Here is a 19,841-nt window from a genome sequence, read left to right on the forward strand (position 1 = left end):
TGCATAGTCAGTGCAAAGTAAATACAAAGCTTTTCTGACAGGTTGTGGGGGGCTCCAAAGTCCAAACCTTACTTTTTGTTGTTTTTTTATGCAGCATTTACTTGTAAAATATTTTGTCTATGCAGCAGAAAAAACCCATAGCAGTGTTAAAGACAGACCCAGTATCTGTACTGACACATTCACTCACACTGTTAGCAGATGTTGGGCAAATTTTCTTGATATCTAACTCCAGCACCAAGAAGCATGAGGCTCAGACACAAAGCAGTATGTTTCTAGCATTTGTAAACAGACCCTCTATGGACGAAAAATTGATTAAAACACTGCAGATGACAAAATAACAGAAGCACTGACAATACAACAGCCCTGCAGTAAATAGCAATTTGAAGAAGTTCATAATGTTCTGTTTTTGTCCAGACTGTAAGAGGTGTTGATTCAACTATGGTCATTTTGAGGCAGTTTGTAAGTAAATATAAAGTTATGAGTCTTTCAGTCAATGTTGGTGAGGGTCTACATGTTGTTGTTTCTCTCTAGCAATTAGTGTTGAACTGTTGTTTTCCGCTGCTTTATTGCATAATGTTTCAATCATTGAGACATTTTTCACAGCAGACATTTTATATTGTCATCGGATGAAAGACACAAGTGTAATTAATGTGTTTTCTGCTGTGACAAGTCAGAATATCTGCAGTAGGAAAGGTCCATTCATTTGGGACTACCTGTCCTTTTTCTGTCTCTGTAAGTTGTCTTAATTTGCTTTGAAAAGTCAGTTAAAATGGTTATTCTCTGCTAAAGCTCCCACTTATTCTCATTTGATATTCATATACATATGACTCACTTTGAAGTACAGCATTTTACAGCATTGCAAACTACAACCTTAAAAAATTATCCATAGAGTTAAGCATGAATTCTTTGTTAGCCTTTTCTGGAGCTTTCAACTGTGTCACACAGACTTCTTCATCGGGAGCAAAGTGCTATGAATGAAATCATGACAGCTACTGAGCTCGCATGTCAACAGATCCATCTCCATGCCAACAAAGAAAACACCGATGTTTGATATGGTTGAAAACTCTGGAAAAAGCTAAGGCCCTGTTTACACGAGAACGCTCGCGGGTGAAAACGTAAAAATATTTTATCAGATGTGCCTTTCGTTTAGACGGCAACGGCGTTTTTGGGGCTTAAAAACGCAAAAAAGTGAAACCACCCTCCAGAGTGGAAATCTTATGTGTGTGGTTGTGGTGGCTGGCGACCCACCCCATATTTCGTTACATAAATGAAAATATAGAGTGATTACTCGCCCATGGCCACTCCGCCGTTGGGTATCCACAGCCTGCCTATACTTGGTCCGGATGGCTTTCAGCTTTGATGATATCTGACTTTTACAGGTAGCGTCTTTCTCGTGTGGATATGACGTCCCTCCAGGTAAAGGATACTGCTGAAGAAATTCGGTCCATATGTCTATCTATTTTGACTGGCAGGACTCCCAGTCCATGCCCTGTTGTGCCACCTCCTCGTCTGTCCAGACAAAATTGTCAGCTTTTGCTGCGCCATGTTTTGGTTTCGCGCTACTAGGGAGAGAAGTAGAAGGAAGGTTCTACGCAGGCACGCGGACTTGGTGGTGTTTTGTGGCAGTGCTTCACACTATCACTACATCATTGGGTTGTCACTGCCTTCCATCCAGGACCTTGCACACAAACGCTGTCTGATCCGGCCCAAAAACATCACAACAGACCTCACCCATCCCCATCATCTCTGTTGCCCTCTGGCAAGAGGTTTTGCAGCATCCGGTGCAGATCGGCCCAGAACAGCTTCTTCCCACAAGCCATCAGACTCCTGAACTCACAATAACCCCCCTTAATAACCCCCTGCAGTGGGCCTCATGTGGACTATAACACTGCATAAACAGTAATTTTTTTTTTAAACGTGCAATAAAAGTATCTATTTTTCTTAAACGTATTTTATTTGTATTTCTTTATTTTATTTTTTAAACTTTTTGTTTTTAGTTAAAGCAGTATTTATGAGCCAGTGGAATGAAATGCACTCTGTATGTACAGTTGAATGACAATAAAAAAAGCTATCTATTCTATTCTACTCTATAAGCTTTGTAAAGGTAGAATATGTGGCAGGATTTCATTAGATTGTATAGATATAGTTAATAAAACGGCCTCTTTTGCAAGAGAGACCATAATACAGCAGAAAAAAAATCACATGACAGTCACACAAGCACATACAAACAGCATCAGAAAATTAAATTTGAGAAGAGATGAAATACAATGAGACAGCATTAGTAGGATACATTTACAAACCGAAATGATAATGATGTGTGTAGTTCTGTTCTTGTTGCTCGTGAGGCTACTTTTAAATCTCATAATCTGCAGTGAATCAGCAGGTAACTCAACCTTTGTGGAGCTAAGTGAAATAAGTATTGAGAAAATAGAATCAGTGAATACTAGGGGTGGGAATCACCAGAGGCCTCACGGTACGATATCATCACGATACTTATGTTACGATATTATTGCAATTTTAAACATATTCTGCGATGTTTTGCAATTTTAACTTTTTCCCAACTTCAAATTTTTTCCAATTTCAAATTATATCCCAAAAGGAAACTTTGTTAACATCGGTTTTATCTAAAAAGATACATTTCTCTGTTTGTTCATCTCACTTCAATTTTATTGCTACAAAATGGGATTGTCAAGCAGACAAACTGACCGACAAATATATAATAAAAGTTTGATACTTTGCGTCTGTGTATTGATATAGTATTGCCACAGAATATATCACAATACTATGCTGTATCGATTTTTTCCCCCCACCCCTAGTGAATACCTGTGCTGACAGCTTTTGCCAGTCGGTGCAGCCTCCTCTGGTGCGTCTTCCCTCGGTAGTGGATCTGGGCCTGGGCGCTAGAGTTCAGCTGTATGTTGCACACATGGCACATAGTGGCACTGCTGCTGCCTTGACGTCGCTCTCGTTTGGCCCTGTGCACCCTCCTCTCCTCTTCATCTTCCTCTTCTTCTTCCTCCGCCTGGTCCTCCTGACTCTTGGGAGGAGCGTTGCTGTCCAGCCAGACGGGGCTCTTTGGACGCTTCATACCTGGAGAAAGAAAAAGGTCTTTAATCAGAAGTGTTGCACAATGCAATGTGAAATAGAAACAATACAGTCCCCATGTGAGACATTTCATTCAAAATGTATGTTGTTAAAGTCTCCACAGGGGGGCAACAGAGCAGCATGGCTCCATTCAGGGCAGAGTAGTAATGGTCTTTTTCTTTTGTGTGATTTAAACTGTAATTTTATGTGCACCACCATTATAGTCTTTGATATTTCGTTGTACCAAAACGGAGAGATTTCATAGGCAGACAAGAGATGCTTATCGCTTGGATTTATCAACATCCTTTGACCAGAGCGTTTACTGTCAGAAAATACTAAATTTCTATATGTGATCCCATTAAATTAGTATAGCCTGGCACTTAAACATGCATTAGCTGAAAAGCGTGGCCTATCTCTGGCACATATCACAGCATTACAACAAAGATGTGTATAGTGTGCAGATAAGCATCTTGTTCCAGCTTCTCTCTTTTTATCAGATAATAAAAGCCGATTCCCGGGGTACACAAAGTGACATATTTCTATGTGTGAGCACTTAATAACTGAGCGACTGGCAGCATAAATCAAGCAGCAACCATAACGTGAGCGCTGCTGTGATTGTGGATCTGTCACCCAAAGTCTAACTGAATTCTTTGTTTGGGTGCTGTTCATATGATAATGGCATCAATTAAGTACTCATGGTATTGGACATTCTATCCTCCCGCCTCGCTGAACACAACCCCCACCAAACAGAAACCATCACTTGAAAAATCTTTGCCGTTCTGAAAATTCAATTGGACTGGTGGAAAGATGAAAGTGGAAGGGAAATGTGTTCATTGGAATTCATCAGCCTCTGACTAGCTGCATGGACTTCAAAGCTGTTCAGCCCATCACCATGATTATTTGAATGGTGTTCTACTACAGTCTGGCAGTGGATAGGGACATGAGTTACTGCTGGTGAAGATGGTGATGGAATAAAATGTGTTTCAACCAGGTGTAAGAAAAAAACGACTCTGTCTTCTATGTACAACTACTGCAATATGCAACAGCAGACTGAATTACGTTTTCTAGTAATGTAGTTGGGAAATGTTCACCGGCTGTTCTGTACTTTGACAGAAAGTCCAAACCCAACTTGATGTATTCAAATAGCTTTTTTTGTCCATCCAACTGTCCAGAAGACGAAATTCAATTTACAGTTAACTGACTTATTTAACTAATCTTTTCAGCACTACTTTACCTTGGCTCATATGTTTTGATTTGATTGATTACCACAAACTAGTAAATGCAGGTGCAAGTAATTTTTTTCAAAGTAACACAACACAAAATACACAATACATTCTGAGGCGGAAATATGCTGCTGCTCTCTGGCTGTCTGTCTCAATTCTGTCAGAATGCTGCTAGATAAGAGCTTAGACTTTTGCTCGTTGTCAGTAAATGGCCATCACAGAACAGTATTGATGTGTGGGCATTTAACTTACTTTAAGGTGGTTTGTATCGATAAGGTCCCTCCAATTAAGGGATGAAATGAACGTAAAACAACCGGAGGTCAGCTTAGTCATCTGTTGAGGCTGTCTTGTAGTAAATTCTTGTGACATATGTTTTTAACTGATTAGTCTCATTTTAGTGTGTTTTGGGATTGTTGTAAATTAGCTGTTGAAGTAACTCCAGCATAGTAACAATTAGCCTATGTTTTTAAGTTGATTATTATGCACTGTCCTCTATAAATAATAATAAAAAATGAATGAACACCAGTTTGTTTAGTTATAGAGTTCCATTTTTAAGTTACATGATGACAACTATGCAAACTACATTTGCTGATGGAGACAGTGAGATGGGCAGTGAGCTCTGGAAATAGCTAAGTATGAGGTAGAGAAACTCTGAGACATACTGCAGCCTGTATATAAATGTACAGGAAATATAATAGAATACAATGAATGAATAAACAATACATCAACATTATGAAACATTTCAGAGTTTTTACTGCCTGCTAAATGGGAAACATCTATCAAACCATATAACAGGTGTTAAAATAGCTTGCCAGCACATACAGTGTGAAGTATCTGTGCATCTGTAAATATTATTTCAAAATGTACTGTAAGCATGTTAGATCATGTGGTGTATATGCCTTATGGGCCATGTAGATTTGCAGACGTCAAGTCAAAAGTCAAAAGAAAATTGTCCTAGATGCTATATCTGATAAATATAATAAATCCAGATTATAGAGATATAAAATAAACTAGTAATTTTGTTTATGTGCCTGCATACTTTGCTTTTTTGTAACAGTAATATGCAACTTCAAAATGTGAAATATAAAGAATAATAAATATGTTTTTAATTCAAGTCAAGCAGTGTTAGCTGCTCCTGTTGGCTAATGTCTAATACTGCACAGTGATGCCACTAGTTCAGGTGGAAATCTTCCAATACACTGGAGCCACCCGAACTGCTCCACTCACTCGTCTTTATGTGGTCAGCTAGAGTTGGCACCTGACAGCCCCATTATAAAACAACTTCTAACAGGTTGCCGGCCGACTGGCCAGCAGCTGCTGGTTTCTGTTGGCATTGTGTACCACAGCCAGGGCTGCTCTGTCTGTCTGGCACAGGCGTGTTCAGCTGGGAACAGCCCAGTCCTCTGCTACCAACCCTACAGACTAAATGGTTAAGTTACTGGTGCTCCACCAGTGTTGCAGTTGACCCCTGCAAGGTGTCATGCAAAATATTCACCTTAACATAACATCCTTTAAAATGGCCTGTTTAGATATCTGATGTACTGGATGGTATACCAGAGTGAAATTGTTGTGTCAAACAGGAATCTATGCATTTTTTGTTCATAATGGGCACTTAAAACAAAGCTTTGCACTCCAGTGACTTTTTTTTTTACAAGAAATCCACACTGTCGATCACTTGTACTTTCTTAGAACTAAAGAGAGCACAAGTGACTGAAAGTGAATGAAGTCCTGTGAAGTGAGTGAAGCTAAAACAAGATTTAAAAAAAACTACACTGCTGTAGCTGTTCCTCTGGGTCCTTCATTGATTGATTTGATGTGTCACATGTATTTTTACAGAGAACCTAACACCTAGGGGGCAGGTGTGAGTTTTAAATTGTTGACTTCTGTTAGTGTTGAAATTACATCAATAAATGAAGCTGAAATTGGACTTAGTAACAAACTAAACAGGCCTGAATTTGAGCCTTTAAAGTGAGTGTATGCAACAGGCAACATGAATCTTTATTTATTGGTCATGTCTTTTGAAATAGGTGTTGGACAATCAAGTTATGTTATACTAAAAAAAGAAGAAAAAAAAAGAATTCCATTTTGTGCATCTCTTAAAGAACAAAAATAATAATAAAGAAATGAAGAATTCAAGAGCACACCTGGACTGCATACAATCAATTAAACAAGATTCATTAAGAATAAATGAGCAAAAAAACAAATACATGAAAAAGAATAAATTACTGTTCTACGCTTGTGAAGAAAATAGGACCTAATGAAGCATGATTATGAGCAAACGAGCATGGGCACTGTGACACACTATACATATCTAACTCCTATCAGCAAAAGATGCACAAAGAATTACAAATCACGGTGAACTCTGCTACAGCAATACCACATGGAAATCAAAACTTCTTGCAGATAGTCTGTATAACATCTTTTATTGACGTACAGTAAAGTGGTATGATTACTTACTGGTTGTATTATCCATGCAGGAGACATTAGCACAGTTTCCGGACCCTTTGGTTTGAGATAAATCCCAGTAAGCCGGCAGTAAGATCTCTGTGTATCATGGAACTATTGGAACAGTTTCATTATACAAAAAGCTCTGAGAGGAGCTCAAGCATCAGCAACGCAGAACCTTTATCTGTAAATGCAGTATCTGTTGTGCTGTCCTCTTAGGGAAGCTATCTGGCCCTGGCAGCTCTTTACATACCAGCACTCATCAGCCTGTCTGGCTGTTGGTCCACGATCTCTCTCTCTCTCTCTCTCTCTCTCTCTCTCTCTCTCTCTCTCTCTCTCTCTCTCTCTCTCTCTCTCTCTCTCTCTCTCTCTCTCTCTCTCTCTCTCTCTCTCTCTCTCTCTCTCTCTCTCTCTCTCTCTCTCTCTCTCTCTCTCTCTCTCTCTCTCTCTCTCTCTCTCTCTCTCTCTCTCTCTCATATCGGCATGACTAGTAAGCATGAGATAACTTCTCATTCATAGCAATGTGTTAAAAATCACTGAGCCATTTCCAGCTGCCCTTGTGTAAATACGGTGAAAGAAATCACACCCAATACTGCAACTTTTAACAACCCCAAACTGCACTGTGGCAAAATAAAAACACTGTTGGTTACATTTTTTGATGATATAATAACAGCCATTATCTCTGAGTATTACTTTGGTCTTGAAGACAAAGCGAGAGAGGTCTGAAATCTGTTAGTTACAGCTGTTATCACAACTGCAGAGTAGAAAGAGTCAAAAATATTCAGTAGTACAACATCCTGCATTTGCATCTTGTTAAAGGATCCCAACTAATGATATGTGTCACCAGCCAAACAAGACATTAGACTTAGGGCTGTCAAACGATGAATTTTTTCTCAATCGCGATTAATCGCTGAATTTCTATAGTTAATCGCGATTAATCGCATGTTTTATCACGTGATTAAAATTCTATTATTTAGCATTTTTAAAGGGGTGATAGAATGATTATATAGGGCATTTTACACTGTTCCTTAAGGTCTCCTAAGGTATGTAACATTGGTTGGGCTGAAAATTGCCTGAATGCTATTTTATTAGGCCCTTAACTACCCTGTGAATATGGCTCTATTTGGAACAAGAGCTTTTCTTGAAAATATGGTATGCTCATGAATATTTAGATGAGCTGCGTGCTGATTGGTTTGAGCGAACCCCATAGAAACACATTGGAGACGAGACAGCAGATCTCATATTTCAGACACTGTAAAGTTATACATTGTTTGTCGGGCTATTTCGTTATTAAATTCACTTCTGAGACTTTTTTAAGCGAGAAATCAACTACATAAAGCTCAAATATGGGCAGTTTTATGAAAATTGATGGCTAATTGCAAATTTAGTAAGACGTGTCGGACTTTAGGAGCTCCACACAGTCTGACGAGAAAGCGGCATACCCAGTTAAAGTCACCGGTTCTCAGTTACTGGACGACCGGGGCTCGGGGCTCCGCGGAGCTCCTGAGCTGCAAGCTAGGCTATGTGTCCCATTTAATCCTATGGGAAAAGATCGTTGCTACACTTTCAGCATAACTTTCGTATATTTACAGTTTGAATTTCGTCACGCCACTTACATAACATAACATGTACCCCAAGGTCTTATAAAGCTAACAATGGTGTCTGATTTGAATGTAATGAATTTTTGTGAACATTAGGGGTTTCATTAGCTGCGACTGTCCCTCCAATCCTATGTGTACAGGTCGCGGCTAGTTAGCTTCATTTTCGGTGTAATTCGATTATATTTACAGTTTGAATTTCGTCACGCCACTTATATAACATCTACCCCAAGGTCTTATAAAGCTAACTATGGTGTCCGATTTCAATTTAATGCATTTTTGTGAACATTAGGGATTTCGTTAGCTGCTACTGTCCCTTCAATCCTATGAATCGCGGCTAGCTGCAGGCCCTGGAGCTCCATCAGGGCCTCGGCATTTTGTAGTCCAGTAACCCAGAACCGGTGACTTTGCGCAGGTATGGAGCACCGCGGGCTTCCCTTCGTGACGGAGATCCAGCTAGCTCACAGCGAGCCGGAGTCTATGAAGTAGGACACGCCGGGCGGCGGGGCAGCCCCAGCCGCTGTCACGTAGCCTGCTGAGCTCCTGCTGAACTGCGACACACAGTCGGACAAAATTTGCAATTAGCCATCAATTTTCGTAAAACGGCCCTTATTTGACCTCTACATAGCTGATTTCTCGCATAAAAAGTCTCAGAAGTGAATTTAGTAATTAAATAGCGGACCTCTGGAGACCTGCATGACCTAGCTAGATTCAGAAGACTAAGCTGACCTCAGGTCAGTGTAGCCTATGCAAATGTTGGGGCGTGACAAAGACTAGGAGTTGGGATGCTGACGTCAGCTTCCAGCTTTGTTGAGATTCGCCCGTTTTCAGCGGCAGTTTCAAAATGTGAGATTTGCAGAGGATAGGGGTATCAATGGGATTTTGAGCTTCTATGTATGTTCTATTTTCCCACCGAACTGTCGTTATTCAACTATGACAAGGTAAAATCGGTTTTGCATTCTATCACGCCTTTAAGTAAATATTAACAATGGAAAGCAATTATTACCAGTGTATCTTGATTGGGAATCAAATGAATGCAAAGAAAGTTACTTTATGAACTTGACTTTAAGATTTGTATTTGTTTATTATTTATTTATTTACTGTAAACAAAAGAAAATGTGTTAATCTAGTCACACATTTGAATCTAGAGTCAATATATAGTGTGCAGTAACTTCTAAATAATTTTGATTACTCACTGACGTCCAGTGATCACAGGTTAATGAGACAGCGTTTGCACTTTGCAGCAGTTCCAGTTGGGCTGCTTTCTCCGTGTCGTACAGGCTGTGTATGCGTGAAACTACTGTCCCCCTCGACGGCAACGTATAAGACAGTTCAGAACATGCCAACCATAATACATCTTTAAGACCCGAGTCTTTTACGATGCTGACAGGTCTGCAGTTAGTTGCCACCCATTTCGCAAGAGCTGTAGTAATTTTTTGGGATTTGTTTTCATCCACAGGTCGGCAACTAGTAGCACTCTCCAGTCACGTTAATTGTACTATGCTTAGCTCGTAGGTGGTAGCTCAAGCTTGACGTGCTTCGGTGATATTTTAATTCGGCTTTACACAATGTGCATATGGCTTTCGACTTCTGAGCAGTTTTGGAAAATAAAAAGCGCCATTCAGAATTGTGTTGCTGCTGTCTTTCTCCATCATGCCTGCAGCAGTAGGATGTGTTACGAGAAGTATGGCAGCTTGATGATAAGTAAAGGTGCGGCAAAGGGTCAAAATAGTAGCCTGTTAGGCACGACGCGAAGCCGAGTGAAGTGTAAAATAAATTAATAAATGCTGGCATGTGATTAATGCGATTAAAAAAATGAATTGCATTGCGATTAAGGCGTTAATGCTGACAGCCCTAATCAGATTAAAAAAAAGGTTCACCTGCCTTTAAGTCTCATCTCTGTGTAACACTCAACACACAACACACAACAACTTTCCCTGCCAACTGCGTGCTCCACATCTTTGCTTTATGGCCTGGGACAGCTGCATGGAAATGACCTTCATGAACTACTCTATCAGGGGACTCACTTGTAGTTATAGCGTAATGGTCTCCACATGGGTGCCTACATAAATGAGGAATCATTCATTTTGCTCTTAGACATGTATGATTCTTCTTTACCCGTCCCTGGCTGAACCCATTTTTTTGGTAGCTGACTGTCAAAACTATGGGTGCTTTCCAATACCCATGCTACCATAATATTTAGTATGCCAGAAAAGTGTTTGATATGTCCCAATACATAGTATGTCAAATGCAGTATGCCAAAAATACCAGGACCTACTACCGCATCTGGTCGCATTTTGCAGTATGCAAGCCAGCATGCTTTTCTGGCTATTCTGACCCACAATCCTCTGCGTAGCGGAAGATACGTCAGATCGACTGAGCCGCCGGTAGATCAAAGACAGACGACAGCTCATTGACAGCTCATTAAAATTGTGCGCTACGGACTGCGACAGAAGAGGATCAGGTTCAAGGCACAATGCTAGGACAGTGGTATGTCTAAATTGTATGCATACTGCATGCAGCAGTAAGGGCAGCTGCCAAACATACTAAAAGTATGAAAAGTAAGAAAAAGTGTGCGATTTGGAAAGCACTATACAGTATATGTAATGCACAATTTTAGTGTCCCGACTGAAATAAGGGTTTATGTATTTCGTAGTATAGGAAACCATGTGCGGAGGAAGGGACTTTATTTTAAGGTTGTTTAAAGGCCCTGCACAGCCACACAGGTGTCTTCACTTATCCTGATTACACTTCTGCTGAGGTTGGAGGTGGGCAGAGCTACGCTTGGCAATACATGAGAGCACCGGCCTCCATGCGCCAACAACAATGATAAAATGTGTAATTCGTCCCACCTGGGCAGGTGCAACAAATCTAAAAAAAGGTGAGGAGGCTGTCACTCCCACAGAGAAGAGCTCTAATCATCGAAAATAAATGAAATCACCTGTGTGGGTGTGCAGGGCCTTTCCTGTTTTTTTTTAGCCATGCTTACTGTAGGCATGCTAAACTACATGGTAAACATTATGCCCTGCTTAACATCATCATGTTAGAATTGTCATTGTATGTTAGCATGCTGGCATTAGCCTTTAGCTCAAAGCACCACTGTGCATACGTACAGCCTCACAGAGCCGCTAGCATGGCTGTAAACTCTTAGTATTGTTTCTATAGAGAATCATGTACATACCGTCTAAGCTTTATTCTTTATGTCTTATGTTATGGTGTAGAATAGCTGAGATAGTGTGTAAAATTGTCGTGAAAAAACAAAAAAACAAGACGTTACAGCCACTAAAGAAGATTCTTTATCAATGGTTCCAAAAAGGTTTTCTTATTACTAATCTGGCAACGTGGGATGGTGGATAGAGGCTCCAATCAGGTGGGTACTGAGCTGACAAGCAGCTATAAAACTGGCAACCTGTTCAGCCTGTTTCCTCCAAGCTGCTCTCCCCATCTATATGATGTGCTGCCTGCCTGGATGTGCTCTGGTTTCACACCGGGGGCGAACTTGTTTATCACTGAGCTTTGACAAATGAGGGGAAGAAAAGCTTTGGCATTGTAAAGTGTAAAACAAATGATTTGGAATAAAACACTATCAAAGACTTTTTGGAAATATAAAATGAACAGGTGCTCTACAGAGATGAGATATGGTTCCATTACATTAATTATATGATAAACTCACTTGTCAGCATGTGGATCATTGTCCTATATCTTCTCAAGGGGACTTAGTACAGCATGGCACTTCTCTATATATAGCTACACTTGATGCACTGCAACTGTATCTATTACACTATAAAGGCTTCATGGCAAACTAATGTTTTTTGTTCCTTAACAGTACACTCTGCCTGTTTGTCTCGATACAGTAAAATCCTGTTAAATCCATAATCACACACAACTACAAGGTGGCCTAAGAATATATTTCCGAGAAGCAAGTCCTCTTTTTAGACTGGCCTTAAAGAATCAACACAAAACAAATCCAACACCCCTCTAGGATATTAATCCACCTGAACCTGAACAGCTGCAGCTCTTTCTGTTCTGTGATCTAGGAAACTTCCTGGAACAAGCAGGTCTAATCCAGATGTGGACCGACGCCTTCAGCATTGATACGCAAGGAAGCTGTGAACTGGATACAGCGGCATAAGCATATGTTCCTTTAAAAATGGCATTGTTCCAGACGCTCAGGCCAAGATGAGCTCCCACGTTGCAACACCTGTCATCACTTTTCCATTACGTAGACAGCAGATACAGTGCTCGGCCTGACATGGAATAACTGGGCGGTAAAAGAAGATGAGTAATATTCTTCCTGTTTCTAATAATCACTGCATACAATATATTTTCAGAAGTGATGAATGTGTCCAAGTGCAATAAATTCAGATTTCTTTTTACAAAGAAAGACCCTCACACAAAACACCAAACACCTACATTTCTTTTCAGTCTTGACAGTCAAAATGAATACTGAACAACTGAACAGGTGGACCACAATTACAGTTGTGTTGCTAGGCTACCCCACACATCCGCTGAAAACATGAATTGGAACCTTTTTCACACAAATTGCAGCTCAATTATGCTGTAATTTGTGCAGACAAGGCAAATAAATGGACAAAAGAGGCACATTTTACTGAATAGTGGGCAACACAGACTATAAAGTCTGCAGAGAGCTGGAGGTGAGTGAACCGTGTAAGATTTAAGTGTGACGACAGAAAATGTATTGATCTCTGCGCTGAAATGTGGACAAATTAAATTAGAGAATCATACTGTTTCAGTTGTGGTCTCCTAGAAATTTATAAAAGAAAAACATTTATATCCTAATTTGTTTACATTATGTAAAGAAACATAATTCTTGCCGGGTTTTTGTTCCATGGCAAAAAAAATAAATTGTGTGTAGGAAGTCCTATGTTTATGTTCCCCACACAGTTTGTAGGGAAGTGGACGGTAGGTGTACAGAGCATCCTAAGTTCTGCGGTTAGGTTTAGGCAACAAAAGCACTTTGGTTAAGATTAGGGAAAGGTTAACATTGGTTAATGTTCATAGAGTAGTCTCTGTCAGTCTCTGTCTGTCTCGAGCTTCAAGTCACTGTGACTTTTAACCTATTCCACCATCTTTCCCTAACCTGTAGTCTAGTACAGGACTACTGTTTGCGGTCAGGTGACACCGTATATGTCAGCGCCGAAGCGATTATAAGTCGATTAATTAATTATTTTAACAATCAATTCATCTTTTTAGTCATTTTGCAAGCAAAAATGCCAAAACATTCTCTGGTTGCATCTTCTCAAATATGAGGATCGCTGCGTTTCTTTGTCTATGTGACAGTAAACTGAAAATCGTTGTGTTTTGGAGTATTAGTCAGACAAAACAAAGAATTTATAATGTGTATTCTTCACTATTTTCTGATATTTTACAGACAAAACAATTCATCGATTAATTAAGATAATTGAAATAATCTGCAGAATAATAAATAAATAAAATCATCTTTAGTTGATAAACTGAGAGGAGTAATGTATCCACATGGGTGTTGCTTGATGTGGAAATGAGGAGCAGGTGTGCTAATAAGTTATACAATGGTTAATGAATTAGTTAAATAACCAACTTATATTAAGGAAAACCTTATTAAATAGTGGTGGTGCAAAAGATTTTCTTAGTTGTGTGAAGAGGTTTCTCTCTGTGCTGCATTTAGAGTAAGAATGACAAAAAAACTTTTTATTACTAAAGGAGCCCAAGGAGAAGCATGACTCAGCGTGAGGGCTCAATGATGTATAAACGCGAGACACACACAGAGACACACAGGTGCATTCAAGCCATTAACATTCAAAAACACGGTACATGACCCTCAGAACAATCCGCACAGACACATGCACACTATTACACACACACTGTATATTCTGTATTGGCATACATAATCCACACAGCATGAGTGGTATTTTGTGTGTCAGATTTCTATGACAAGGTCATTTGCAAAATGTTCCACTCATACAGCAAATGCAATGATTCACCATGTTAGGTAAGTGAGTGGGAGCTGTTAAGAGGATGCATATTTTTAGTCTCTACATTTTTCTTGGACTCAACTGGAACTGGGAACATGGGACGACAACACTGTGCATGTGCTTGTGGTTGTATGTAACATGAAGGCAGTCAGCCTGTTCTCATGAACGATTCGTTCAAAAAGCTATGAAAAGTTAAATACTGTAATTCGCAAGCATTCCACGTTTTTTGTTGTTGTAGTCACAACATTGACGGTCGCTGTATAAGAACACGGCTGTCTGCATAGGGAGGTCAGGTGAATGGGAGGCTGTTAACATACAGGACTTTCAAGCCAGAGAGCTGAGTTCGCTTCCTGGGGAAAACTAAAGCCTTTCACCCAGGAAATGCGTGTTCCTTGGGAGTATTTTAATCCAAACCACAATCTTTTTCTTAATCTTAACTAGTCGTTTTGGTGCCTAATCTTAACGTTCGTCGCATCAAAACGGTCATAAACTAAATTTAACCGTAATGACCGGCAGCTTGCGGTGCTTTGTACCCGGCTCAAAGTCACCTAATTTCGGGTAACTGAACCACCAACTACTGCTGATACAACGGAGGTCTGTAGCCGGCTTCAAGAAGCTCTGTAGCGGCTTAAACAACTAGCAACTGCCACTCGGCGTCATGGAGCTCGTAGCCAGCCGGCGTCACGTGACCAGCCGGTTGTCTCAAAATTTCGTAGGATATCATACATTTTGATGTGCATACATTTTCGTATGATATCATATGGACCCGTTCATGACAATGCGTTGAGAGGGCAGTGGCATACACTGTAATAGACCATGTAGGCTATTCTGTAAATTAAATAAGCCCTGCAATAACAAAAAGACAGTTTGTGTGTTTATCAGGGGCAAAAGAATTTGAATTTAGTTTGGATTTTTAATTAGGTTTCCTAATTTTAATTACACCTCCAAAAGTAGTTAATTTTCCAAATTCCAGTAACCAAACACCTTATCAAAGTTTAGCCTCAACACTTAAAAATGCTACATTTAGTAGTAGTATAAACAAAATACCTCTGCATTTCTCACTCAAGCTATAGTGTATACTGTCTGCATGAGTCAAACAGAGGACATGTAGTTGATGATAAAAATAAAGTGGGTGGTTGGGAAAGGATATAGCTTCTGGAAACTTCCAGTTCAATCTGGTGTTTAGCAAGAATGATATAAAAAATAATAAACATGGCAACAATTGAAGAAGTAATTTGTGATTATTTTTTTTTACTGGAAAACAAATCATCATCAGCAATGTGGTGCAACAGAACATGTTTTAATGCACCACATGTAATGCTGACTCGCACTCAAAGCCAGATTATTGAGCAAAACACATAAATATCTATGAAAATAATGGCGACAAAAGATGCTGTGAAGCCCCAAGAGCACAGGTAATTCATGTGGAAATGTAAACACACACACACACCTCTCTTGGGTAGCTTGGCTGGGTTCCCAACAAATGTCTGAACTGGTTTGGCATTGATCTTGTAGACACCTCACAGCAATCTCCAGATAACACACACACCCCACTCTATGTTGCAGATTAGGTCCAATGTTGAACAAAGAGGGAGAACAGGTTTCCGACATGCTAGCTCTTTAATTAGACCACTGGTATCTGAGGACGAGGACACACACACACACACACACACACACACACACACACACACACACACACACACACACACACACACACACACACACACACACACACACACACACACACACACAACAGTAGCTAAGTGTGTGTCTATTTGTCCCAGTAAGGCGGTGCGACAGCCAGATAGGAGGTGAAGCAGCCAATCAGCTGTCACCTTCTCTGATGTTTTGAGAGGCTCCACAGAACCACAGCCCTGCATGCCTCCTCTTTGGCAAAGTGTTGTACAGTATTTGCCAGTACAGGCTACTCAACCAATCCAACAGGTTTACTGAACATAAGAATCCATTAGATCATCACTAGAAAAATTAATAATGTGATGTTTAAGCATTTTCAAGGACAATCAAAAAGGATTTTTTTTTAATGAATCCTGATGTTGGGGAAATGTTTTATACACTATGCCAAATTCGTCTTCTCATTACATACCACTATTGGTCTCAACAAAATAGTACCCACAACCTTGATCAGGAGAACAACACAGGTATTTTTTTCAAAGAGAATTTAAAGCAGTGGTGAGATAAAATGCCATTTTTACCATGATCTAAATTAAACAAAAGTAATGCATGCCACCTAAAGCGAAAACTGAGCTACAACTTTCTCTACTTATTGAACAGTAAAGTTATGGATTGTGTCCTCTGTGCGTGGGCATCTATAGAACAGTGAACCCTTGTCAGTGGAATCATTTATCATTTCGATCGGAGGTTACCAACCATTTGTGCACAGACTGTTTTCATATCGACAACTTTGTTGCATAGGAGGACGTGGGGTGTCACGACTGAAGGTTAAGCAGCCAGTATGCTACTTCAGAAGTGCTTGTCGGATGAGTGAATAGCTTCGGAGAGGAAGGATTTGAACTTATCTTAGTCTAACTCTCTTTTTTTCAGTGCAATACTGAAATCTCTCCAGGAGAAACTGTGTGAAAATGTACTGGTCTGCAGCCCGGTAATTGAGAATTGATTGATGATGCCCAGGTGTCGAAGCTGAAGACAAATTGAAGATATAATTAGTGAGCAGTTAACAGGAAAATACCATCATATCTTTCCACATTAAATAGAGAACTAAAAGTCAAACATTAATGAGGGAAATCAGGATGTCCATCATTTATGTTTTTGTCAAAGCTACAGCCAAAGGGGACTTTTGCATCGAGTCAAACAAACAATCAAGCCTATGAGAAACTTGAGTTTTGGATTCACCTAAGCTGCATACTGCTACTGTGCCATTCAGACATCAGACACACAAATCAGCAATCAACAACAGAATGGTGTGAGGTTAAGTGAAGAGCCCCTCTTTGACATTTGATCCTGACTTTAGAGAAGCACCTGACCGATGTCGCCTCACCCGTAAGGTAAGACCTATTGGACTCATAAAAGACTGGCCAGAAGAAGAGTGTGTTTGAGTAAAACCTTAGGCTTTAGTGTTCATAGTGTAAAGTTAGTTACTATTTAGTATTTTATATGAACCTATTTTTTTTTTTAATTCTTCAAGACTTGTGAAGACTGACTCAATAATAAATTTGCCATTTATTTACAAAACTGAATCTTTTCAATTGTCCAAAATATTGCCACTGGGGTGGCAGTAGCTCAGCACGTAGGGAGTTGGGTTAGAAACCGGAGGGTCGCTGGTTCAAGTCCCCGTATGGACCAAAGTACGGAGTGTGGACTGGTAGCTCAAGAGGTGCCAGTTCACCTCCTGGGCACTGCCAAAGTGCTCTTGAGCAAGGCAACGAACCCCCAACTGCTCGGGGTGCTTCTCCAAGGAGCAGCTCCCTCTCCATTAGTGTGTTTAGTATGTATAGGTCCTGAGCATGTTTGTAATTCAGGCCTGTGTTCAATGTGTGTGCAACTGTACTAAAGTGAAAATTCTGAATTTCCCCTCGCGGGATAAATAAAGGCCTTCTTCTTCTTCACTGTTTTCTTAAAAGTCATTGCTTTGGTGGAGAAGCATTCTAAATATAGGCCACAGTTTGGCATAAACTATTTCATAATCGGAGAAACACACCCTGCCTATTAGAATAAATCCCTGTCCTTGCACTTAATCTTCTTTCAGCACAAACCTTGACACGTTCCTCTAAAGGTAGTTGTTTGCTCCACGTAAAGACTGCTGAGGTAGGCCACAGTCAGGAATGACAAAATGTAATCTCCTTCCCCCAGGTGGAGTTTCTTAAACTGAACTCTTCCAGCATGTAGCCAGGCAGACTGACCATATGGAGACAGAAATAAAATAACCCACACAGAGCAGAATTTGCACTGGACAAATTGAATTTTACCAGAGAACCACTATATTTCATTATGGTGTTTTTACTTTTTATGGACCACATCATGTTATTGCATGTTTTAGCTCATTTATTCTAAAACATTATACGTTGTTTATCATTGCATATCACTCATCACAAGCAAACCAATAGATGCTACTAGTTTCCATTTATTTATCTTAAAATCCATTATCACAATGAACATCATGCCTGTTCGTTTTTGTCAAAGCTACAGTACCTTATCACTGTGCAGTAATGTAGTTATACTGTAAGTGCCTGTGTAAATTCGGCACTGCATAATCACACCACAGTAAGACACTCCACTCCATATTCACACCATGCAGAAATAAATGGAAATGAAAAAAAAAAATCATTTTAAACCAACAGTGTCTTATAAGGATGAAAATACACATTACAAATCTATAACACTTTGGCATGTAATGTTGCAGAAAATAGGCTAAAACATGCAAAAACACTGGTATGACCCTTTACTGAAGTGCTAATTTGGTATCCTTTGTTTGCAAATATTACAGAGACGATTCAATACCACAGGGTTGTTTGGCAGGGTTAAATAACAAGATGAGTCTCTCTGCCATGTTTTCTACCCAGTGACAGGACATTAAGGATATAAGAATGGACACCTTGTTGTGGCTAAAACCCTGGGGTGACGGACTTGATAAGGACAGTTTTTTTTATCTGGAGGGAGGAACTGCACTCAAACCAAGGGCAACAGCAATTGTGGGCATCTGTCATCGGCCATCTGGGAGAACCCTAAGGCTGCTATGGGGACCAAAGCAAATGTGACCTGTGCATGAATGACAGTGTTTATGCAAACTGAGGAAAAAAGGAAAGTGCCTTGGTTATCAAAATTAGAATTTGCTAATAATCTAAATAGTAATTAATGCAAAAAAACTACGCAGCATTCAATACTTTCCATTTAATACACCTGGTGAATCAAACAATACATACATAGAGCTGTTTTGTTCAAAATATGATATAATGCAATGCAGTCAGGTTGTTGACTACTAAACTAACCTTGCCACGTCTGTCTGGTAAATATAAAGCTACAGGCAGCAGTCGGTTAGCTTAGCTTAGCATAAAGACTGGAAACAGGGGAAACAGCTAGCCTGACTTTTTCCAAATGTAACCAGGATATCGCATGTTTTTAATGTTTAGATTTGGAATATTTTTTGTAATACGCTGCTTTGAGCATGTGTTAAAGTACTAAGAAACAACTCTAAACTGGTCAATCCAACATTAATTTGTAATTTAAAATGTTTTTTTATTTTATTTGATCGTGTTACAGTAAAAGACTGGACAGGACAAAGGTTATCAGCCAGGATTGTACCGAAAACGTTAAGGGCTATGTGGTACACTTTCTAAACACGAGGACACACACATTCAATAGTTTCATAAATTGAAAGTGTAAATGGCAAGAAAGTCACTTATTTTTACAGCACTGAGTTTGTCCACACTCAGGACACTATAACGTATTACCGTAAATGCAACTTTTGTGATTCATAACACTTCTCAGCAATATGATGTGATAAAAAGAATACAAAAATGAATAAAACATTGATAAAAAAGAAT

At 39.7% G+C, this 19,841-nt stretch overlaps 1 protein-coding gene across 3 annotated transcripts in view; it reads right to left on the bottom strand.

Annotated features, from left to right (window-relative positions):
* Positions 1 to 19,841, bottom strand: part of LOC116061346 (zinc finger protein 385B-like) — a 79,359-nt gene that overhangs the window by 38,066 nt on the left and 21,452 nt on the right. For 2 of the 3 annotated variants that reach the window (XM_031315491.2, XM_031315489.2), the window contains exon 2: positions 2,824 to 3,090. In XM_031315491.2, coding sequence (XP_031171351.1) covers positions 2,824 to 3,090 — 267 coding nt within the window. Of the gene's footprint in view, positions 1 to 2,823; positions 3,091 to 6,764; positions 6,948 to 19,841 lie in introns of those variants that run through there. The other variant, XM_031315490.2, reaches the window with a different exon arrangement.

This window comes from Sander lucioperca, chromosome 22 (assembly GCF_008315115.2).
Source record: "Sander lucioperca isolate FBNREF2018 chromosome 22, SLUC_FBN_1.2, whole genome shotgun sequence".
Taxonomy (NCBI): domain Eukaryota; kingdom Metazoa; phylum Chordata; class Actinopteri; order Perciformes; family Percidae; genus Sander; species Sander lucioperca.